General features: G+C 48.1%; 1 protein-coding gene across 1 annotated transcript in view; it reads left to right on the top strand.

The window, feature by feature from the left end:
- The window catches only part of nectin1b (nectin cell adhesion molecule 1b), a 370,403-nt gene that overhangs the window by 308,386 nt on the left and 36,145 nt on the right, over nt 1-25,872 (top strand). The window contains exons 6-7 of the mRNA XM_067970850.1: nt 8,505-8,652; nt 17,172-17,256. Coding sequence (XP_067826951.1) covers nt 8,505-8,652; nt 17,172-17,256 — 233 coding nt within the window. The remainder of the gene's footprint in view (nt 1-8,504; nt 8,653-17,171; nt 17,257-25,872) is intronic.

The following is a 25,872-nucleotide window of genomic DNA, read 5'->3' as shown; positions in this document are numbered from 1 at the left end:
TCCCGTGTCCACATATTTTCCTTCAGGCCAGTGTCAGTTTTCCCATGACCCATGCTATCATCGACTGAGAGACATTCGGACTTTGGGTGAATGAGCTGGTTACCACAGAGTGACCTGCGGGCTGGTCCAGCCCACAATGATTGCGAGAATGTCTCCCTCGCTGCTGGCTGCTCGAGGTCCTATGTGATGAGTTTGGGTAAATGGCAATAGGTCTTCATAGCAAACTGCCCACAAATTGACATAAAACAACAGCGTTACTGACACTCCACACAAATGGCTAATGGGAAGATGGAAAATTTGACACTGGCTCTGAGAGTGGGCTTAAAGCAGTGTGGATGGAGCTTTAGTCCGTAGTTCTCCGTGTATCCTGATCTGAGAGTCAGTAATGCTACAACCAAGTGGCACCTCGACACACACCAAATTCAGTAAATGTGAAAGAGAGACCAACTGCGGGTGAGAATGCACAGCCACAAGCACAGAGAAGGTGTTTCCACTTGTGGGGAATCCAAAACTAGGGGCCATAAATATATGATAGTCACCAATAAATCCAATAGGGAATTCAGGAGAAACTTCTTTATCCAGAGAGTGGTGAGAATGTGGAACTCACTACCACAAGGAGTGGTTGAGGTGAATAGCATGGATGCATTTAAGGGGAAGCTGGATAAACACATGAGGGAGAAAGGAATAGAAGGATCTGCTGATAGGGTGAGATGAAGTAGGGAGGGAGGAGACTCGTGTGGAGCATGAACACCAGGATAGACCCGTTGGGCCGAATGGCCTGTTTGTGTGCTGTACGTTCTGTGTAATTCGATGTAATTGTGTATCAGCCTGCCTGAAACCCCAGCAAACACGGTCAAGGTTCTCCAGTCCACATGAAAGAAAGCATTTATATATCACCTTTCACAACCTCCGGACACCCCAAAACACTTTACAGCCAATGAGGTACTTTTGAGGTGTAGTCACTGTTGTAATGTAGGAAATGCGGCAGCCAATTTGCGCACAGCAAGATCCCACAAACAGCGATGTGATAAACGACCAGGTAATCTGTTTTAGTGATGTTGGTTGAGGGATAAATATTTGCCAGGACACCGGGGAGAACTCCCCTGCTCTTCTTCAAAATAGTGGCCATGGGATCTTTTACATAAACAGTCCTAAAATCCTAACCATAACCAATGGTTTCCAGTTGGCCCCCCCCCCCAATTTTGATCTTAATAATTGGATGATTTTGTTCTCCGTGCCGCTTACTTAATACTGTTGAATGTAAGACATCTGCTAATTGGATTATAAATTGGGATAATCTGTTCTTCAGATGTAGGTCTCGCATAAGCAACCAATTATTGTGATTTGGTTTAATTGATCTGTCTCTTTTATCCATTCTCCCCCACTGCAGCACTGCTTTCCAATTAGAAAGGTTTCTTTTACTTGAAGTAATGAAATCCTCTCCTTATTGCTTTCAAAGCCATTTCAAATCCTCAACCTCAAAATGGAAGCAGTGATTATTCAGAGGCTCTCTGTAATAGATCAGTGAGGTCACACATTGGGCACACCCATTGTCTGCTTTTTAATGGATAACCTTAACTCAACAGAACATCCCACTCCACCATACCTCTGGTGGCTGAGCGGGACCAGGCAACCAGGTACTTACCTCCAGCCTGGTACATTTTGTCTACCATCTTGCTGTGTATGCTCAGGGCAAGACCCCAACTGCCCTCTCAGGTGTGCCCAGAACTCATTTGGAGCACTGTGCACAGTTCTGGCCTCCATATTACAAAAAGGATATTGAGGCACTGGAGAAGGTGCAAAAGAGATTTACAAGGATGATACCAGAACTGAGAGGTCATAACTATCAGGAGAGGCTGAACAGGCTGGGGCTCTTTTATCTAGAAAAGAGGAGGCTGAGGGATGACCTGATAGAGGTCCTTAAAATTATGAAGGGGTTCGATAGGGCAGTCGTAGAGAAGATATTTCCACTTCTGGAGGAGTCCAAAACTAGGGACCATAAATATAAGATAGTCACTAATAAATCCAATAAGGAATTCAAGAGAAACTTCATTACCCAGAGAGTGGTGAGAATGTGGAACTCACTCCCACAAGGAGTGATTGAGGTGAATAGAATAGATGCATTTAAGGGGAAGCCAGATCAGTAAATGAGGGAGAAAGGAATAGAAGGATATGCTGATAGGGTGAGATGAAGTAGGGAGGGAGGAGGCTCGTTTGGAACATAAACACCGGCACAGACCAGTCGGGCCGAATGGCCTGTTTCTGTGCTGTAAATTCAATGTAATGCTATGTATATAATTTATCTAGTCGGCCGTCAGGGGAGCTGTGCTGGGAGTGACGCTGACACCAAGATGATACTTAGAGTGAGATTGTAGCTCTCACACGGTCACTGCTGGTTTGAACAGATTCGATTACATTTTAGATTTTAGATTTGACACTGTTCACAGAATGAAATCAATTGAATCAGACTGCGGTACTCGGTGGTCTTTATAAAGGAAATCAGTGTGGCTTTTCATTCAGACTCTGATCATCCTCATTCGTCTCCCTCCAATTTATCCGGAGCTCAGCTGTGTGGGCGAAGCAGTAGAAGCCTTTGATTGGTTTTACTGACCCATAAAATCGAGGTCTGGGAGCATGTACCACAGCGTCCTTACCTTCTCTCTCATGATAAGCACCAGCATCAGTAACACGCGTAAAGCAAGATTGGGCAGAGGCCTGACCTCAATATACACAGAGAATCGGGCTGTGGAGGGCAGATACCATCTACTCCGGCAGCTCCCAGCATCAGTCAGTCATTCACTGCCAATTCAGCACCTTTGTCCTTAACTTTAACAGCAATTTACGTCAGGGGAATGTGCCTTACAGAACAAGGAAATGCGCGCACAGTCTCTCACACACAGCCACACACGCACACAGCCACACACACACACGCACACACACAGCAAAACGCACACACACACGCACACACACAGCAAAACGCACACACACGCACAGCCACACACACAGCCACACACACACGCACAGCCAAACACACACACGCACAGCCAAACACACACACGCACAGCCACACACACGCACACACACAGCAAAACGCACACACACACGCACAGCCACACACACAGCCACGCACACAGCCACACACACACGCACAGCCAAACACACACACGCACAGCCAAACACACACACGCACAGCCACACACACACGCGCACAGCCACGCACACAGCCAAACACACACACGCACAGCCACACACACACACGCACAGCCAAACACACACAGCCACACACACACACACACACACAGCTACACACACACAGCCAAACACACACAGCCAAACACACACACACAGCTACACACACGCGCACATACAGCCAAACACACACACAGCCACACACACACACACACAGCCACACACACACACAGCCACACACACACACAGCCACACACACATACACACAGCCACACACACACACGCACACACACACACACACACACACACACACACACAGCCACACATGCAGTTGCTAGTCCCCGATTGGTAAATGACCCCTGCCCAGCATAAAGAGACTAAAAAGTAGGAAAATCACGATGTGGAATCTGTATGGGTGGAGCTAAGAAACACCAAGGGGCAGAAAACGTTGGTGGGGGTTGTCTATCGGCCCCCAAACAGTAGTGGAGATGTAGGGGAGGGCATTAAACAGGAAATTAGAGATGCATGCAAGAAGGGTACAACTATAATCATGGGTGACTTTAATTTACACAACCATCTTCAGCCAGAAGTGCCGAGTGGATGATCCATCTCAGCCTCCTCCCGATATCCCCACCATCACGGAAGCCAGTCTTCGGCCAATTCGATTCACTCCACGTGATATCAAGAAACGGCTGAGTGCACTGGATACAGCAAAGGCTATGGGCCCCGACAACATCCCAGCTGTAGTGCTGAAGACTTGTGCTCCAGAACTAGCTGCGCCTCTAGCCAAGCTGTTCCAGTACAGCTACAACACTGGCATCTACCCGACAATGTGGAAAATTGCCCAGGTATGTCCTGTCCACAAAAAGCAGGACAAATCCAATCCGGCCAATTACCGCCCCATCAGTCTGCTCTCAATTATCAGCAAAGTGATGGAAGGTGTCGTCGACAGTGCTATCAAGCGGCACTTACTCACCAATAACCTGCTCACCGATGCTCAGTTTGGGTTCCGCCAGGACCACTCCGCTCCAGACCTCATTACAGCCTTGGTCCAAACATGGACAAAAGAGCTGAATTCCAGAGGTGAGGTGAGAGTGACTGCCCTTGACATCAAGGCAGCATTTGACCGAGTGTGGCACCAAGGAGCCCTAGTAAAATTGAAGTCAATGGGAATCAGGGGGAAAACTCTCCAGTGGCTGGAGTCATACCTAGCACAAAGGAAGATGGTAGTGGTTGTTGGAGGCCAAGCATCTCAGCCCCAGGGCATTGCTGCAGGAGTTCCTCAGGGCAGTGTCCTAGGCCCAACCATCTTCAGCTGCTTCATCAATGACCTTCCCTCCATCATAAGGTCAGAAATGGGGATGTTCGCTGATGACTGCACAGTGTTCAGTTCCATTCGCAACCCCTCAGATAATGAAGCAGTCCGAGCCCGCATGCAGCAAGACCTGGACAACATCCAGGCTTGGGCTGATAAGTGGCAAGTAACATTCGCGCCAGATAAGTGCCAGGCAATGACCATCTCCAACAAGAGAGAGTCTAACCACCTCCCCTTAACATTCAACGGCATTACCATCGCCGAATCCCCCACCATCAACATCCTGGGGGTCACCATTGACCAGAAACTTAACTGGACCAGCCATATAAATACTGTGGCTACGGGAGCAGGTCAGAGGCTGGGTATTCTGCGGCGAGTGACTCACCTCCTGACTCCCCAAAGCCTTTCCACCATCTACAAGGCACAAGTCAGGAGTGTGATGGAATACTCTCCACTTGCCTGGATGAGTGCAGCTCCAACAACACTCAAGAAGCTCGACACCATCCAAGATAAAGCAGCCCGCATGATTGGCACCCCATCCACCACCCTAAACATTCACTCCCTTCACCACCGGCGCACTGTGGCTGCAGTGTGCACCATCCACAGGATGCACTGCAGCAACTCGCCAAGGCTTCTTCGACAGCACCTCCCAAACCCGCGACCTCTACCACCTAGAAGGACAAGGGCAGCAGGCGCATGGGAACAACACCACCTGCACGTTCCCCTCCAAGTCACACACCATCCCGACTTGGAAATATATCGCCGTTCCTTCAGTGTCGCTGGGTCAAAATCCTGGAACTCCCTTCCTAACAGCACTGTGGGAGAACCGTCACCACACGGACTGCAGCGGTTCAAGAAGGCGGCTCACCACCACCTTCTCAAGGGCAATTAGGGATGGGCAATAAATGCCGGCCTTGCCAGCGACGCCCACATCCCGTGAACGAATAAAAAAAATTTTTTTTAAATTAGCAATAATACTGTGGGGGAGGAATTCCTGGAGTGTGTACGTGATGGTTTTCCAGACCAATGCGTTGAGGAACCAACTAGAGAACAGGCGATCCTAGACTGGGTATTGTGCAATGAGAAAGGATTAATTAACAATCTTGTTGTGCGGGGTCCCTTAGGGAAGAGCGATCATAACATGATAGAATTCCTCATTAAGATGGAGAGTGAAGTAGTTGAATCCGAAACCAGGGTCCTGAATCTAAATAAAGGAAATTACGAAAGTATGAGGTGCGAGTTGGCGATGATAGATTGGGGAACTTTACTGAAAGGGATGACGGTGGATAGGTAATGGCTAATATTTAAAGAACGTGTGCAGGAATTACAACAATTATTCATTCCTGTCTGGCTCAAAAATAAAACAGGAATAGTGGCTCAACCGTGGCTTATAAAAGAAATTAGGGATTGTATCAGATCCAAAGAGAAGACATATAAAATTGCCAGAAAAAGTGGCAAGCCTGAGGATTGGGAGCAGTTCAGAATTCAGCAAAAGAGGACAAAGAGTTTGATTAAGAGGGGAAAAATAGAGTATGAGAGTAAACTAGCAGGGAACATAAAAACTGACTGTAAAAGCTTCTATAAATATGTCAAGAAAAAAAGATTAGTGAAGACAAATGTAGGTCCCTTACAGTCAGAAATGGGGGAAATTATAATGGGGAACAAAGAAATGGCAGAACAATTAAACACATACTTTGGTTCTGTCTTCACAAAGGAGGACACAAATAACCTCCCAGAAATGTTAGGGAACCAAGGGTCTAGTGAGAGGGAGGAACTGAAGGAAACCAGTATTAGTAAAAAAAATAGTGCTGGGGAAATTAATGGGGCTAAAGGCTGACAAATCCTGAGGGCCTGATAAACTACATCCCAGAGTACTAATGGAAGTGGCCCTGGAAATAGTGGATGCATTAGTGATCATCTTCCAAAATTCTATAGACTCTGGAACAGTTCCTACAGATTGGAGGGTGGCAAATGTAACCCCACTATTTAAAAAAGGAGGGAGAGAAAACACAGGGAATTACAGACCAGTTAGCCTAACATCAGTAGTGGGGAAAATGCTAGAGTCTATTATAAAGGATGTGATAACAGAACACTTGGAGGGCATTAACGGGATTGGACAAAGTCAGCATGGGTTTATGAAAGGGAAATCATGCTTAACAAATCTACTGGAGTTTTTTGAGGATGTAACTAGTAGAATAGATAGGGGAGAACCAGTGGATGTGGTGTATTTGGATTTTCAGAAGGCTTTTGATCAGGTCCCACACAAGAGGTTAGTGTGCAAAATTAAAGCACATAGGATTGGGGGGAATATACTGGCATGGATTGAGAATTGGTTGACAGACAGGAAACAGAGAGTAGGAATAAACGGGTCTTTTTCTGGGTGGCAGGCAGTGTCTAGTGGGGTACCGCAGGGATCAGTGCTTGGGCCCCAGCTATTCATAATATATATCAATGATTTGGATGAGGGAGCTAAATGTAACATTTCCAAGTTTGCTGTCGACACAAAGCTGGGGTGGAATGTGAGCTGTGAGGAGGATGCAAAGAGGCTCCAATGTGATTTAGACAAGTTGGGTGAGTGGGCAAGAACATGGCAAATGCAGTATAACGTGGATAAATGTGAGGTTATCCACTTTGGTTGTAAAAACAGAAAGGCAGATTATTATCTGAATGGTGATAGATTGGGAAAAGGGGAGGTGCAACGAGACCTGGGTGTCCTTGTACACCAGTTGCTGAAAGCGAGCATTCAGGTACAGCAAGCAGTTAGGAAGGCGAATGGTATGTTGGTGTTCATTGCAAGAGGATTTGAGTACAGGAGCAGGGATGTCTTACTGCAGTTATACAGGAGACCACATCTGGAGTATTGTGTGCAGTTTTGGTCTCCTTATCTGAGGAAGGATGTCCTTGCCATGGAGGGAGTGCAACAAAGGTTTACCAGACTGATTCCTGGGATGGCAGGACTGACGTATGAGGAGAGATTGGGTCGACTAGGCCTGTATTCACTAGAGTTTAGAAGAATGAGGTGATCTCATCAAAACATATAAAATTCTAACAGGACTAGACAGACTAGATGCAGGGAGGATGTTCCCGATGGCTGGGGAGTCCAGAACCAGGGGTCACAGTCTCAGGATACGGGGTATGCCATTTAGAACCGAGATGAGGAGAAATTTCTTCAGAGGGTGGTGAACCTGTGGAATTCTCCACCACAGAAGGCAGTGGAGGCCAAGTCATTAGATGTATTCAAGAAGGTGATAGATATATTTCTTAATGCTAAAGGGATCAAGGGATATGGGGGAAAAGCGGGAACAGGGTACTGAGTTAGAGGATCAGTCATGATCATTTTGAATGGCGGAGCAGGCCCGAAGGGCCGAATGGCCTACTCTTGTTCCTATTTTCTATGTTTCTATGTTTTTATAAGCAGGTCCAATACCTGAGTTAGCTGATCTCAGCTGGGGCAGGATTAGGGGCCACAATTGTTCTCAGCATCACTGAACTAAAGAGGGATAAATCAGCCTGGGTTTCTGCTCCTGATCACGATCCAGTGACACCCCCCCACCTTGCTGGAAATTACCCGTGTGTGCGGCATCGGTGGAAAAGGGGGATTGAGCTGGGCTGTGATGCCCCTCACGGTCAAATACCGGGCTGATATTCACTGTCTGGCCACTAGGGGGTGATGGACACCTGTGTTTCAAATCCCAGCAAGAATCAGGAGAGGAGGAGACAGGAAGGCAGAGAAAGGTGTGGGGAGAGGAGAGGAGGGGAGAGGAGAGGAGGGGAGAGGAGAGGAGGGGAGATGCTCAGTTAGCAGCAGTTTGTGAATTGTGTGGAGATCAGGGAGAGGTCGAAGATTCAGAGAGTGACAGTAGAATTCCCCCCAGGATTCACATTAACCATCGGATGGTACATCCAACAACAGATCGTGAAATCCTGACACAATTCCCAGTTATTCCCCAGGGATTTAGAGAAACACAGTTTAATCCCTTCCTTTGTTTCCTATTTGCAGATAAGCCACTGCCCCAGGGAGCACCCGGAAGTGTAATAGGAATTCTGGGAGGAATCATCGCCGCCGTTATCATCATCAGCGCCATAGTGACGGTGTTCTTCATTTATCGACGGCAACAGAAGAGTCGAGCAGACACGGATAATGACCTGTGAGTACTGACCGAGTACAGAGTACTGAGTACTGACCGAGTACAGAGTACTGAGTACTGACCGAGTACAGAGTACTGAGTACTGACCGAGTACAGAGTACTGACCGAGTACTGAGTACTGACCGAGTACTGAGTACTGACCGAGTACCGAGTACAGAGTACTGACCGAGTACAGAGTACTGACCGAGTACTGAGTACTGACCGAGTACCGAGTACAGAGTACTGACCGAGTACAGAGTACTGAGTACTGACCGAATACTGAGTACTGACCGAGTACCGAGTACAGAGTACTGACCGAGTACTGAGTACTGACCGAGTACCGAGTACAGAGTACTGACCGAGTACAGAGTACTGACCGAGTACCGAGTACTGAGTACTGACCGAGTACCGAGTACTGACCGAGTACAAAGTACTGAGTACTGACCGAGTACCAAGTACTGAGTACTGACCGAGTACCGAGTACTGACCGAGTACCGAGTACTGACCGAGTACAGAGTACTGAGTACTGACCGAGTACCGAGTACTGACCGAGTACCGAGTACTGACCGAGTACAGAGTACTGAGTACTGACCGAGTACTGAGTACCGAGTACTGACCGAGTACAGAGTACTGACCGAGTACTGACCGAGTACCGAGTACTGAGTACTGACCGAGTACCGAGTACCGAGTACTGACCGAGTACCGAGTACTGACCGAGTACCGAGCACTGAGTACTGACCGAGTACCGAGTACTGACCGAGTACCGAGTACTGAGTACTGACCGAGTACCGAGTACCGAGTACTGACCGAGTACCGAGTACTGACCGAGTACCGAGCACTGAGTACTGACCGAGTACCGAGTACTGACCGAGTACCGAGTACTGAGTACTGACCGAGTACCGAGTACTGACCGAGTACAGAGTACTGAGTACTGACCGAGTACCAAGTACTGAGTACTGACCGAGTACCGAGTACTGACCGAGTACCGAGTACTGACCGAGTACCGAGTACTGACCGAGTACAGAGTACTGAGTACTGACCGAGTACCAAGTACCGAGTACTGACCGAGTACCGAGTACCGAGTACTGACCGAGTACCGAGTACCGAGTACTGACCGAGTACAGAGTACTGAGTACTGACCGAGTACTGAGTACCGAGTACTGACCGAGTACAGAGTACTGACCGAGTACTGACCGAGTACCGAGTACTGAGTACTGACCGAGTACCGAGTACCGAGTACTGACCGAGTACCGAGTACTGACCGAGTACCGAGTACGGAGTACTGACCGAGTACCGAGTACTGACCGAGTACCGAGTACTGACCGAGTACTGAGTACTGACCGAGTACCGAGTACTGACCGAGTACCGAGTACCGAGTACTGACCGAGTACTGAGTACTGACCGAGTACTGAGTACTGACTACTGACTGAGCACAGAGTACTGAGTACTGACTGAGTACTGACTACTGACCGAGCACAGAGTACTGAGTACTGACCGAGTACTGAGTACTGACTGAGTACCGAGTACTGACTACTGACCGAGCACGGGAGTATTGACCAAGTACTGACTGAGCACTGAGTACTAACCGAGCACAGAGTGCTGATCGAGCACGGAGTACTGACCGAGCACGGAGTACTGACCGAGCACGCAGTACTGACCGAGTACTAACCGAGCACACAGTACTGACCGAGTACTAACCGAGCACGCAGTACTGACCGAGTACTTACTTACTATCTATCTCTCTCTCTCTCTCTATCTCTTTCACTCACTCACTAAAGGTGCTCTTCATTTCTTACTGCCGCAGGCCCTTCCTGATGAATTTAGCACATTAAATTAGAACTGTTTAGATCTTATTAAAATGTCCCCGAATCAATCAGTATATCTTCTTACTCATTCTGAATTTCCATGGATGAAAGTTTTTATTAACTGCTTTGTGAATTTGATACTGCATCGAGTCACACGGTAACACAACACAGTGTGAATACTGCCTCCTTTTCACATTAGTTGGGTTTGGATGTGCCTGCTCTGTGAGTGAACATTACATTTCACACTGCGTTTGTAGGAATTTTAAACAACATCAGGGAGAACACAACATAGTATATTATACAATGCATCAAGGTACAGCGCATCACGGTATAATACAGGGCATCACGGCATAATACAGCGCATCACGGTATGATACAGGGCATCACGGTATGATACAGGGCATCACGGCATGATACAGCGCATCACGGCATGATACAGCACATCACAGCATGATACAGAGCATCACGGTATGATACAGCGCATCACGGCATAATACAGCACATCACAGCATGGTACAGAGCATCACGGTATGATACAGGGCATCACGGTATAATACAGCGCATCACGGTATGATACAGCACATCACGGTATGATACAGAGCATCACGATGATACAGCACATCATGGTATAATACAGAGCATCACGATGATACAGTGCATCACGGTATGATACAGCACATCACGGTATAATACAGAGCATCACGGTATGATACAGAGCATCACGATGATACAGCACATCACGGTATAATACAGAGCATCACGATGATACAGCGCATCACGGTATGATACAGCACATCACGGTATAATACAGAGCATCACGGTATGATACAGAGCATCACGATGATACAGCGCATCATGGTATAATACAGAGCATCACGATGATACAGCGCATCACGGTATGACACAGAGCATCACGGTATGATACAGCACATCATGCTATGATACAGCGCATCACGGCATGATACAGAGCATCACGATGTGACACAGAACATCACGATGATACAGAGCATCATGGTATGATACAGGTCACCTCAATATGAAGAAGTGCTTCCTGACATCAGTCCTGAACTTGCCTTTTTGTAGTTTGTGTTATCAGGTTGATTCCTCGATTTAATGCTCCTAACTGGGAGCGACATCACTGGGAGCAAATCTCAGGAAACACAGCCCGTGATTTTCCATCCCTAACCCCATATCCTGAGCAAACAGTGCTCCAGATTAACCTCAGTGCCCTATATAGCTCTGGAAGGACCCCTTTCAATCGCCTCCTTCGGAGTTTGCAGAGTCTGTTTTTCTAACAACAACTACAACTTGCATTTATACAGTGCCTTTAACGCAGTAAAACGTCCCGAGGAGCTTCACAGGAGGTTTGACACTTTTGACATTGAGCCACATAAGGAGATATTAGGACAGGTCAAAGAGGGAGGTTTTGAGGAGCTTCTTAAAGGAGGAGAGAGAGGCGGAGAGGTTTAGGGAGGGAATTCCAGAGCTTAGGGCCGAGGCAGCTGAAGGCACGGCCGCCAATGGTGGAGCGATTAAAATCAGGGATGATCAAGAGACCAGAATTGGAGGAGCGCAGAGATCTCGGAGGGTTGTAGAACTGGAGGAGGTTACAGAGATAGGGAGGGGCGAGGCCATGGAGGGATTTGAAAACTTGGATGAAAATTTTAACCTTTCCTTATGACCCAGTCCCTCTGACACTAGGGATTAACCTCGTGACCCTTCTCTGCACAATTCCAGGGCTTGAATTTTTCCTTGTGCCTTGGTGACCGGAACCCGACACAATATTCAAAGTGTCCTGTTTAATATTTCTCCATTGGACCAATCTCGGTACATGGTACAGTACATGTGACCTGGAAATGTTTGAGGGACCATTTGAGATGCGAGGCCCCCGGGAGGAGCTGACAGCTCAGGGCCTCGGGTCACTGGAGGTCGTGGGCAGTATGTAAATTATTAGGAATGCATAAAATGGGGAACTCCAAGAAGCCAGGATACCAGCAACTCATTCACCTGATGAAATCAGGACCTCCCCCCCCTCTCCCCCGCCCCGCCCCGCCTTATCCACCGACGCTCCGGTCCGGATCCACAAGGAATTCCCAGATTCGTGTGGCTGTGCAGACTGTCCTCGGGCGGCAGTGGGTGTAATGTCCCTTTAAATTGAGGCCATGCTTCCAGAACGATGGTACCAGAACTGAGGATATCCTTATCAGGAAAGGCTGAACAGACTGAGGGGTGACCTGATAGAGGCCTTTAATATTATGAATGGATTTGATTGGGTGGACGTAGAGAAGGTAGTCACCGAGGGATCCAATAAGGGATTGAGGAGAAACTTCTTTCCCCAGAGGGTGGTGAGAATGTGGAACTCCCTCCCACAAGGAGTGGTCGAGGTGAATAGTGTAGATGGATTTAAGGGGAAGCTCGATAAACACATGAGGGAGAAAGGAATAGAAGGATATGGTGATCGGGTTAGATGAAGTAGGGAGGGAGGAGGCTCGTGTGGAGCATTAACACCAGCACAGACCCGTTGGGCCGAATGGCCTGTTCCTGTGCTGTACATTCTGTGTAATTCCACGGTGTGGGATGTCCACCTGCGTCCGAACTCAACCTGTTTACACTGTGACCGGTACTAATGTATTCACCACCACTGCCGGCTGCAGACCATCGGCAGGGTCAGACGGAGGTCAGCACGTCCAGGCGCAGGGCGGGACTGACAGGTGTCAGTCTAGTGACACTTTGCCCCAGGATGAGGGGAGTGAAACTCACCTCTCGAGGGAGTTTCCTGAGGTGTCTGCATACCAGCCGAGTTATACTACGAGCCCAGAGACAGCGCTGTGATATAACGAGAGCAAACGTGTGCGTTTAGTTACGAGAGGGTTTATAGTATTGTGTAGAGTCACAGGATGCTGAGAGATTTTGGAACGTGGGTTGGGATCTGAATCGTTGCCCGGTGAAGTTTGTAATTAATCGCTTCTATGCGCTAATCTTCCTCAATTGCCGATTGTCTTCATTTGATATTTTTTAATTATAGAAATAAAAAGCTTAGACAGACACGGTGCATGGCTCTCATTATGAGCAGAGTGTTTGGGAACACACGTATTTCACCTTGTTTGACTCCGTGGTGATTCACAGCATACATAGATAAACACAGACATAGCGATTAGCACAGAAACATATATGCAGACACAGATGAACACAGACACAGATAAACCACAGACACAGATAAACACAGAAACTTATACGCAAACGCAGATGCAGATAAACGCATACACAGATAAGCACAGAAACAGATAAATGCATACACAGATGAATGTAGACACAGATAAACACAAATGCAGACACAGATAAACACAGGCACAAATAAACACAGACACAGATAAACACAAACATATACACAGACACAGATAACCACAGGCACAGATAAACACAGGCACAGATAAACACAGGCACAGATAAACACAGGCACAGATAAAGGTAGACACAGATAAACACAGGCACAAATAAACACAGGCACAAATAAACACAAACATATACACAGACACAGGTAAACGCAGACACAGGTAAACGCAGACACAGGTAAACGCAGACACAGGTAAACGCAGACAGCTGGAACCTCACTGATATCCTGAGCACCTTTCTGAGCAGGTACGACCTTACAGGTGAGGAGCTGGATGACACTAGTACTTTAATGTGTAGAGGGGTACAGTTCAGGCAGGTGCAGTTGCCTTCAGACAAAATCACAATCAATTAATATATTCTGAAGAGAACCCGAGTTGGGGATTATACCGAGCTCCATGATGATCCACGGGAACTCCCAATTTGTTAGAGATGAGGAGCTCGGAGCCCGATGTCTGTCTGCGGATACAGATGTGTCGGTGCTAATTTGATCTATTTTGTAAACATTTTGGGGTCGAGTTTCTGCTCGTTAGATCAATGCAAACTGGGCCGAATCATCCAAACTAGCACCAAAGATTGCGGAATTTAAAATGTAAGTAAATTATGCCCAAAATCATTTACGCTCATGTTTTCCGTTATTGGTGCCCAGTTATTGCTGCCCAGTGAGAATCTTTTAAGTTCTGTGTCTCTTTATTTAACTGAATGCCTACAGGCAAGTTTCATTCACTGTGATTTCCTGTCTGTCCGAGTTTCCTGTGGGCACAATAATCTGTATTACTTAATGACCGGACTGTGAGAGTTAACGCCAGGTCCTACAGTTTCTTACACTTTTCCCAAACAGCTTGGAGAAGACTATTTGTAACTCTTTTCCAGTATACTTTCAAATTAAAGCTGACTTATTAGAAGTTAAGAATCAATTTCATGCTCCTTGCTCTTGATAAATCGTTGGTGCTGTTGCTTGTTTCTATCGGCGGAGGGCAGCTGGTAATCTGAAAGGAATCAGTTTTACCATCACTCTGATGTATCACCCTTCCGATAGAGAGCTGGGATAGGACTGCCGCCGTGGTCCTGAGGCCGTGTGTAACACTATCATATCTGTATCCTGAGGACAGCGATTGCTAACTAAATTACAAAGAGTTTGCCGACTCTCTCCACAGAGCTGAGATGTGATTGCCTCTCTGGCGGAGGCTCTTTCTCTTTGCTGCGATGAACTGGAAACTTTAAGAAACGATTGAGTCGGGAAGGTGTCTGTTCCGTCTGGGAGCACAGCGCAGAGTGAAAGATACCTGATGGCAATCATTACTGATTGAGAACCAGTGAACAGAGCTAACAGATCCTCTGTTATTTCAACAGTGACTCATTGGGAACTTTTAGGAGCCTCTCACGGTCAGCTCCTCGAGGGGGGATAATTGTAACCAAACAGTAAACATGAGTGAATGGTGCTGTAACCTTGTCCAGCCCTACAACCCATTGAGATCTCTGCGCTCCTCCGATTCTGTACCCCATCCAGAGCCCTCCTGTACCCCACTCCCCGCCCCCTCCATCCAGAGCCCTCCTGTACCCCACTCCCCGCCCCCTCCACCCAGAGCCCTCCTGTACCCCACTCCCCACCCCCTCCTCTCAGAGCCCTCCTGTACCCCACTCCCCAACCCCTCCATCCAGAGCCCTCCTGTACCCCACTCCCCGCCCACTCCATCCAGAGCCCTCCTGTACCCCACTCCCCACCCCCTCCTCTCAGAGCCCTCCTGTACCCCACTCCCCGCCCCCTCCATCCAGAGCCCTCCTGTACCCCACTCCCCGCCCCCTCCGTCCAGAACCCTCCTGTACCCCACTCCTCACCCCTCCATCCAGAGCCCTCCTGTACCCCACTCCCCACCCCCTCCACTCAGAGCCCTCCTGTACCCCACCCCCCGCTCCCTCTTCTCAGAGCCCTCCTGTACCCCACTCCCCCCCCCTCCACTCAGAGCCCTCCTGTACCCCACTCCCCACCCCCTCCACTCAGAGCCCTCCTGTACCCCACCCCCCGCTCCCTCTTCTCAGAGCCCTCCTGTACCCCACTCCCCCCCCCTCCACTCAGAGCCCTCCTGTACCCCACTCCCTGCCCCCTCTTCTCAGAGCCCTCCTGTACCCCACTCCCTGCCCCCTCTTCTCAGAGCCCTCCTGTTCCCCACTCCCCAACCCCTCCACTCAGAGCCCTCCTGTACCCCACTCCTCACCCCTCCTCTACCCCACTCCCCACCCCCTCTGCTCAGAGCCCTTGCCACTCACACAGACCCTGTACCCTATCACCCACTGTAAGGCTTTGTATTATTAGCCCAGCCATCATGTCTTCTCATTTTCTATGCTAGTTTTCCATGCGGCATCTTATCAAAAACTTTGCTGAAATCCATGTATATCACATCCACATTATCACCCTCATCCATACTCTTTGTAACTGTATCGAAAAATTCTATTAAATTGGTCTGGCTTGACTCCCCTTTCATAAATCCAAGTTGTCTATTGACGACCGTTTACATCTCCCTAAATGTTCCACTTGTCCTTCACGATCAATGGTACTGAAGTGACACCAACTAGTCTGTTGTTCTCCTCATGCCCCCACATCCATCCTATGGTGCCCTCCCCCATACAAATCCCTAAATATTTTTGCCAGTGGTCCTGCCGGCACATCCTCGAGTTCGCTAAATGCTCCGGATGAATCCCATTTGGCCCAGGCTATTCACTTGGATCATATTCAAGTATCCAGCTGCAAGCACATTAGGAATGTTCAATTTATTACAATCCTCAATCTGTGTCTCTGGGAACATCTCACGGGCTGTTGAGGTACAACAGCATTGACGTGGGATTCTTGGCATTGAATGGCAATTTCAGCAATTAATTCAGTACAAACAGCAGCCATACAGGATTAACAGTAATGAATGGAAGTTTATTAAATTAACTAGGTTTACCCGTGTCAAATGGGCAGGAGTAGGAGGTGGGAGAGACTGCTGGAGCTAGACCCCAGCGAGAGTGAGGGTCCTCAGGAGAAGAGGGCAGAGGAGGGAAGGGTAAAAATAAAACCAAATGTACAATCATAGAACGATACAGCAAAGGAGGCGGCCATTCGGCCCATTGTGCCTGTACTTGCTCTTTGAAAGAGCTATCCAATTAGTCCCACTTCCCTCCTCTTTCCCCAAAGCCCTGCAAGTTTTACTTTATCAAGTATTTATCCAATTCCCTTTTGAAAGTTAAAGTAGGGTGGCGGTTTCATGAAGTGAAGTGTGAAATCATTTAACGTACTCCTAATGCTCGGGACTTTCCACAGCCGCTGAACCCCTGAACTGAAATGTCTGTTTCTGCCACAAACAGGATCGATTTGCCGCCATCCCATAAACCTCCACCTCCCGAAAAGAAGCCTGAGATGAAGAGTCACCTGACAGCAGACGACATCCAGGTAAACAACAATTTAAAGCTGGTAACTGGTCAAGCCTTCTCCCTCGGGGAATGCAAGCCGTGTCCAAGTAACCAGCAGATTGGGGGAGGGGGGAGCGGTGGGGGTGGGGGTGTAGGGGGGGGGGGGGGGACAGGAAACTTCCAACGGATCACCAGGGCGTAAGAGACTACGTGGGACAATCAGAGGAATGATGACTTTCGTGGGCGAGTTATTTGTGCAACCTCTGCCTTGGTATTGCAGCACTGAAGCCAGCTGTAACACTTGTTATTGTGTCCAATTCTGGGCACCACACTTTAGGAAGGACCTCAAGGCCTTGGAGAGGGTGCAGAGGAGATTTACTAGAATGGTCCCAGGGATCAGGGACTTCAGTTATGTGGAGAGACTGGAGAAGCTGGGGTTGTTCTCCTTAGAACAGAGACGGTTATGGGGAGATTTGATGGAGGTGTTCAAAATATGAGGGCTTTTGATAGAATAAATAAGGAGAAACTGATTCCAGTGACAGGAGGGTCGGTAACCAGAGGACACAGATTTGAAATAATTGACAAAAGAGCCAGAGGGGAGATGAGGAGAATTTTTTTTACGCAGCGAGTTGTTCTGATCTGGAATGCGCTGCCTGAAAGGGCGGTGGAAGCAGATTCAGTAGTAATTTTCAAAAGGGAATTGGATAAATAATTAAAAAGGAAAAATTTTCAGAGCTCTGGGGCAAGAGCAGGGAGGAGAGGAAATAATTGGATAGCTTTTTGAGAGAGCTGGCACGGGCACAATGGGCCGAATGGCCTCCTTCTGTGCTGTATGATTCTATATCTGTGTATGCTTCATTCACAGGCCGCAGAGAGCCAGCAGTTTATTGAAGCGTGAGTGGTTGTTGCTGTGCCACAAAGGGGGTAGAATACAGGCACGAGTTATCAGTCTCAACCTGAGGCACCATCCGCACGAGGAGGAGGGAGAATCAGAGGAGCCCCCACCCCTCTCCCAAACCCGCCGGGGCCGTTTCAGCCCACCGGCTGCCGGGCTTGGGGCAGACCGCTGATGCGCGGAGAAGGGAAGTGGGCGCAACTGGGGAAATGGGAACATGCGAACAGGAGGAGGCCATTCAGCCCCTCGAGCCTGTCCCACCATTCAATTAGACCATGGCTGATCTGTATCTTAACTCCATCTACCCACCTTGGTTCCCTATCCCGTAATACCCTTACCCAACAAAAATGAACACAAATTCAACACAAAGAAAATCTGAGTGCTGGAAATCTGACATAAGGTCTTAGAGCACAGGATAGGTCAGTCAGCCACTGAAAGAGAAATATTTCAGAGGGCCGTTTAGCTGGTCGGGCACAGGCAGCCTGCAGAAACCACTTGGAGTAGTTGGTAGATTTAAAGGCTTCCCTTGTTACTCTCACTGTCCGCTTGGTTTCCTTGGACATGTCCTGATTGTTCTTTGTCCATTCTACATAAGTGGCCTCTCCAGCCTCCCCGTGCTACTTCAGGTGAAATTTTTTTTTTAAACAAGACTCTGATTAAATGAGAGGTTGTGGACACCCTGGCTCAGTGGGTGAGTCAGAAGATCGTGGGTTCGAGCCCCCCCACTCCAGAGTCTTGAGCACAAAATCTAGGCTGACGATCCCAGTGCTGTACTGAGGGAGTGCTGCAATGTCGGAGGTGCCGTCTTTCGGATGAGACGTTAAACCGAGGCCCCCTCTGCCATCTCAGGTAGAAGTAAAAGATCCCACGGCCACTATTCAAAGAAGAGCAAGGGAGTTCTCTCTGATCTTCTGACCAATATTTATCCCTCAACCAACATCACTAAAAAACAGAATATCTGGCCATTATCACTTTGCTGTTTGTGGGATCTTGCTGTGCACAAATTGGCTGCCGCATTTCCCTACATTACAACAGTGACTGCACTTCAAGAGTAATTCATTGGCTGTAAAGTGCTTTGGGATGTCCTGAGGTTGTGAAAGTTGCTACATAAATTCAGGTTCTCTCTTTAGCAGTGGTAACTCTCCAGGACCTGGTATATTTTATTTTCTCTGTTATTTCACCACTTCCTGCTCCAGGCTGCAGGACTCGGGAATCGCTTGTGTTTTGATTCATAGCAGGTGCTCTGAAGGTGAATGCAACTGCACAGTCCGGCCTGTCTCCAGCACAGTTGAGGTATATGTGGTGTGCTGTATTAATGACTCAGGAAACTTGCCCATAAAATACCTATAAATGTTTAATAAAGCAATGTTTTATAATTTATGACATGGGTCGTAAACCTTCTGGGCTTTTGTCAAATCGCTAAGTGTGAATAATTTGTTACAAACAGAACTACAAGCATCAAACCTGCGTCAGAATAATCAGCAGGATAAACAGAAACAGGGCAGTCAGTGAGCAGCAACATGTCGGCCAAAATAGTTACTATTCCTTTTGATTTTTCCCAATTCTTCCCCGTCCTCTACTGAAGGTGCTGTCACTCCCTGGGGTACAATTCGACAGGCATTGACTCTCACTGGGGTACAATTCCACGGACGCTGACTCTCTCTGGGGTACAGTTCCACAGGTGCTGACTCCCATTGGGATATAGTTCCACAGTCACTGAATTTCACTGGGGTACGGTTATGCAGGCACTGACTCTCACTGGGGTACAGTTCCACAGTTGCTAACTCTCACTGGAGTACAGTTCCACGGACTCTGACTCTCACTGGGTACAGTTCCACGGACTCTGACTCTCACTGGGTACAGTTCCACAGGTGCTGATTTTGTTTGGGGTACAGTTCAGTGGACGCTGACTCTCACTGGTTTCTTTCACTCGTCGGTTTGAGAGCAGAACTTTCGGCTATGAACTCCATGAATCCCTGCCCCCACGTTGCCTCTATCTGCTTTGAACATAACACTCCTTCATTACTCATCCATGCAGAGTTGTGTTAAGATAACATATCAAAGTTTGCAGATGATACAAAGATGGGAGGGAAAGTAGAGAGTGAGGAGGACATAAAAAACCTACAAAGGGGATATCGACAGGCTGGGTGAGTGGGCGGAGATTTGGCAGATGCAATACAATATTGGAAAATGTGAGGTTATGCACTTTGGCAGGAAAAATCAGAGAGCAAGTTATTATCTTAATGGCAAGAAACTGGAAAGTACTGCAGTACAAAGGGATCTGGGGGTCCTAGTGCAAGAAAATCAAAAAGTTAGTATGCAGGTGCAGCAGGTGATCAAGAAGGCCAACGGAATGTTGGATTTTATTGCTCGGGGGATAGAATATAGAAACAGGGAGGTATTGCTGCAGTTATATAAGGTATTGGTGAGACCGCACCTGGAATACTGCATACAGTTTTGGTCTCCGTACTTAAGAAAAGACATACTTGCTCTCGAGGCAGTACAAAGAAGGTTCACTTGGTTAATCCCGGGGATGAGGGGGCGGACGTATGAGGAGAGGTTGAGTAGATTGGGACTCTACTCATTGGAGTTCAGAAGAATGAGAGGCGATCTTATTGAAACATATAAGATTGTGAAGGGGCTTGTTCGGGTGGATGTGGTAAGGATGTTCCCAAGGATGGGTGAAACTAGAACTAGGGGGCATAATCTTAGAATAAGGGACTGCTCTTTCAAAACTGAGATGAGGAGAAACTTCTTCACTCAGAGGGTAGTAGGTCTGTGGAATTTGCTGCCCCAGGAAGCTGTGGAAGCTACATCATTAAATAAATTTAAAACAGAAATAGACAGTTTCCTAGAAGTAAAGGGAATTCGGGGTTACGGCAGGAAATTGGACATGAATTTAGATTTGAGGTTAGGATCAGATCAGCCATGATCTTATTGAATGGCGGAGCAGGCTCAAGGGGCCGATTGGCCTACTCCTGCTCCTATTTCTTATGTTCTTATAAGTTGAGTTGTGTTGAGTTCTGTTGAGTTGAGTTGTATTGAGTTCTGTTGCGTTGCGTTGTGTTGTGTTGAGTTTTTTTTCATTTCTTCATGGGATGTGGGCGTTGCTGGCGAGGCCGGCATTCATTGCCCATCCCTAATTGCCATTGAGAAGGTGGTGGTGAGCCGCCTTCTTGAACCGCTGCAGTCCGTGTGGTGAAGGTTCTCCCACAGTGCTGTTAGGAGGGGAGTTCCAGGATTTTGACCCAGCGACGATGAAGGAACGGCGATATATTTCCAAGTCGGGATGGTGTGTGACTTGGAGGGGAACGTGCAGGTGGTGTTGTTCCCATGTACTTGCTGCTCTTGTCCTTCTAGGTGGTAGAGGTCGCGGGTTTGGGAGGTGCTGTCGAAGAAGCCTTGGCGAGTTGCTGCAGTGCATCCTGTGGATGGTGCACACTGCAGCCACTGTGCGCCGGTGGTGAAGGGAAGTGAGTGTTTAGGGTGGCGGATGGGGTGCCAATCAAGCGGGCTGCTTTGTCCTGGATGGTGTCGAGCTTCTTGAGTGTTGTTGGAGCTGCACTCATCCAGGCAAGTGGAGAGTATTCCATCACACTCCTGACTTGTGCCTTGTAGATGGTGGAAAGACTTTGGGGAGTCAGGAGGTGGGTCACTCGCTGCAGAATACCCAGCCTCTGACCTGCTGTTGTAGCCACAGTATTTATATGGCTGGTCCAGTTAAGTTTCTGGTCAATGGTGACCCCCAAGATGTTGATGGTGGGGGATTCGGCGTTGATAATGCCATTGAATGTCAAGGGGAGGTGGTTAGACTCTCTTGTTGGAGATGGTCATTGCCTGGCACTTATCTGGCGTGAATGTTACTTACAACTTATCAGCCCAAGCCTGACTGTTGTCCAGGTCTTGCTGCATGCGGGCTCGGACTGCTTCATTGTTTGAGGGGTTGCAAATGGAACTGAACACTCTACAATCATCAGCAAACATCCCCATTTCTGATCTTATGATGGAGGGAAGGTCATTGATGAAGCAGCTGAAGATGGTTGGATCTAGGACACTGCCCTGAGGAACTCCTGCAGCAATGCCCTGGGGCTGAGATGCTTGGCCTCCAACAACCACTACCATCTTCCTTTGTGCTAGGTATGACTCCAGCCACTGGAGAGATTTCCCCCTGATTCCCATTGACTTCAATTTTACGAGGGTTCCTTGGTGCCACACTCGGTCAAATGCTGCCTTGATGTCAAGGGCATTCACTCTCACCTCACCTCTGGAATTCAGCTCTTTTGTCCATGTTTGGACCAAGGCTGTAATGAGGTCAGGAGCCGAGTGGTCCTGGCGGAACCCAAACTGAGCATCGATGAGCTGGTTATTGGTGAGTAAGTGCCGCTTGATAGCACTGTCGACGATACCTTCCATCACTTTGCTGATGATTGAGAGTAGACTGATGAGACAGTAATTGGCCGGATTGGATTTGTCCTGCTTTTTGTGGACAGGACATACCTGGGCAATTTTCCACATTGTCGGGTGGATGCCAGTGTTGTAGCTGTACTGGAACAGTTTGGCTAGAGGCGCAGCTAGTTCTGGAGCACAAGTCTTCAGCACTACAGCCGGGATGTTGTCGGGGCCCATAGCCTTTGCTGTATCCAGTGCACTCAGCCGTTTCTTGATATCACGTGGAGTGAATCGAATTGGCTGAAGACTGGCTTCTGTGATGGTGGGGATATTGGGAGGAGGCGGAGATGGATCATCCACTCGGCACTTCTGGCTGAAGATGGTTGCAAACGCTTCAGTCTTGTCTTTTGCACTCACGTGCTGGACTCCGCCATCATTGAGGATGGGGATGTTTGCAGAGCCTCCTCCTCCCGTTAGTTGTTTCATTGTCCACCACCATTCACGACTGGATGTGGCAGGACTGCAGAGCTTTGTTCTAATCCATTGGGTGTGGAATCGCTTTGCTCTGTCCATAGCATGTTGCTTCCGCTGTTTAGTTGCGTTGCATCGAGTTGAGTTGAGTTGAGTTGAATTGTGTTGTGTTGAGTTGCATTGCGTTGTGTTCAGTTGCGTTGTGATGAGTTGAATTGTGTTGTGTTGCGTCGTGTTGAGTTGCGTTGTTTTGAGTTCTGTTGCGTCGTGTTGAGTTGCGGTTTTGTCGTGTTGAGTTGCGGTTATGTTTGTTGAGTTGCATTGTGATAACTTGAATTGTGTTGAGTTGCGTTGTGTTGAGTTGAGTTCTGTTGTGTTGAGTTGCGTTGGGTTATGTTGTGTTTCTAAGCTTTCTAGGATCTTCCAACAGTGCTGTGCTTTAATTTGAGCAAACTCTCCTTTGAAATATTTTTTATCTCCTCTATTCAGGTAGTGAGCCATTCTGCAGCCAAGGAGCAGGTCAGAACCTGTGTCTCTGCCAGCAAAACACTCTAGCTGCCTTATTGACGAATTCAAAGCCAATTACACAACCCTAATGACAACAGGCTAAAACCAGCTAACTCAGCACAGACCAGGTGGTGAACCTGGGTAAAAGAGAGACTTGCATTTATATAGCGCCTTTCATGACCTCAGTATGTCCCAAAGCATTTTTCAGGCAATTAAGTACTATTGAAGTGTAGTCACTGTTGTGATGTAGAAAACCCGGCAGCCAATTTGCGCACAGCAAGATCCCACAAATAATGATAATGACCAGATAATCTGTTTTAGTGATCTTGGTTGAGGGATAAATTTCAGCCCCAGGACACCAGGGAGAACTCCCCTGCTCTTCTTCAAAATAGTCCTATGGGATCTTTTACGTCCACCTGAGAGGGCAGACAAGGCTTTGGTGTAATGTCTCATCCAAAAGACGGCATCTCTGACAGTGCAGCACTCCCTCAGTATAGCGCTGGGAGTGTCAGCCTGGATTATAGGCACAAGTCTCTGGAGTGGGACATGAACTCATGATCTTCTGACTCAGAGGGAAGAGTGCTGCCCACTGAGCCATGGCTGACACCACTTCCTGGTCCAAATGGCTCATCTACTCACTGCTGTAACCAGCTTTGCCCCCCCGGTTACACCTGACTCATTCTCCGTCACATGGAACTGGCACTCTGATATACTCCTCACCACTGGGCGTTGGCAGTTACCACCATCTTATGAAAATAATCTGATGGTGGGAGCAATAGAATGATCCAGAATCCTGTCTCCAGCGGGAAAAGTAGCTGAGTTCAGCCTGACTGACCAGCACAGGGAACTGACTTCATGCTGCCTGCCTCCCAGCTGGAGGTAGATGGGTGGAAAATGAACAAGGCTCGATCAGAGGGACTGTAAAAAGATGAGGAAGATTGGTAATGTGAAATAACAAAATAAATCACAGCAACAGATATTACCTCGGACAGAAAGCTTCACTCGCTGCTAAATAAAGTATCAGCCCTGCAGAATGCAGCCGCCCGGAAACAGCCTCTGATTGTAATGTTTGCAGGATTAATGGAACAATATTGTCACAGGGAGACATTTCCCTGCAGAGGCTGTTCCAGCTACTGAGCAATGTTTACATCTCCTTCTCACTTAAACAGAACACGCGACATTTTCCAACTGAATTTCCAACACAGGTTGTTTTATCTGTTCACCTTTCTGTTTGCACTATTTCGAAGAGCGGGGGGAGCGCTCCCCGGGGTCCTGGCTAATACTTATCCCTCAAGCAACATCAGTAAAACAGATTCTCTGGTCATTATCCCATTGCTGTTAGTGGGATCTTGCTGTGCCCTTGGCTGCTGCATTTCCTACATTATAACAGTGACTACACTTCAAAAAGTACTTTATTGGCTGTAAAACGCTTTGGGACATCCTGAGGTGTGACAGTGCTATATAAATACAAGTCTATCTTTATCTCCATCTGCTGTCAGTTATTTCTGTTGGCAGGTGTGTTGGGAATTTTTGATGGGGATGGTGTCTCTGGGTGCGGGTGTACATTGCACTGACGTACATCACACTGGGCGTACGTCGCACTGGGTGTCCATCACACTGAGTGTACATCCCACAGGGTGTATATCGCACTAGGTGTCCATCACGCTGGGTGTCCATCACGCTGGGCGTACATCGCACTGGGAGTATATCGCACTGGGAGTATATCGCACTGGGAGTATATCGCACTGAGTGTACACCCCACTGAGTGTATATCGCATTGGGTGTCCATCATCACACTGGGTGGCCATCACGCTGAGCATACATTGCACTGGGTGTATATCGCACGCGGTGTCCACCCCACTGAGTGTATATTGCACTGGGTGTCCATCACGCTGAGCGTACATTGCACTGAGTGTATATCGCACTGAGCGTCCACCACGCTGAACATACATCGCACTGGGCGAACATCGCACTGAGTATAGATCGCACTGAGTATAGATCGCACTGAGTATAGATCGCACTGGGTATCCATCAAACTGAGTGTACATCACATTGAGATTTCAGTCTCGGACAGGATGTATATGGTGGCGGATGGGGATGGGGGGGGAGTGGAGGGGGAGCTCACTGAGAAAGATGTGAAGTATCGCCCGCTCCCGAGGGAGAGAGGCCGCATCACACTCTCAGACATCTGCCTTCACCAACTCAAGCATTTATCTGAAAGGAGGGATGATATTTTACCCTCGGCTCCTGAGCTGGAGGATCAGGGACTCCCTCAGTGTCTGGGCAGACTGGGCACTCCCGCAGTGTCTGGGCACTCCCTCTGTTTTTTTATTATTCGTTCATGGGATGTGGGCGTCGCTGGCGAGGCCGGCATTTATTGCCCATCCCTAATTG

This window comes from Heptranchias perlo, chromosome 33, assembly GCF_035084215.1.
Source record: "Heptranchias perlo isolate sHepPer1 chromosome 33, sHepPer1.hap1, whole genome shotgun sequence".
Taxonomy (NCBI): domain Eukaryota; kingdom Metazoa; phylum Chordata; class Chondrichthyes; order Hexanchiformes; family Hexanchidae; genus Heptranchias; species Heptranchias perlo.
This window is presented reverse-complemented; position numbering and strand designations above follow the sequence as displayed.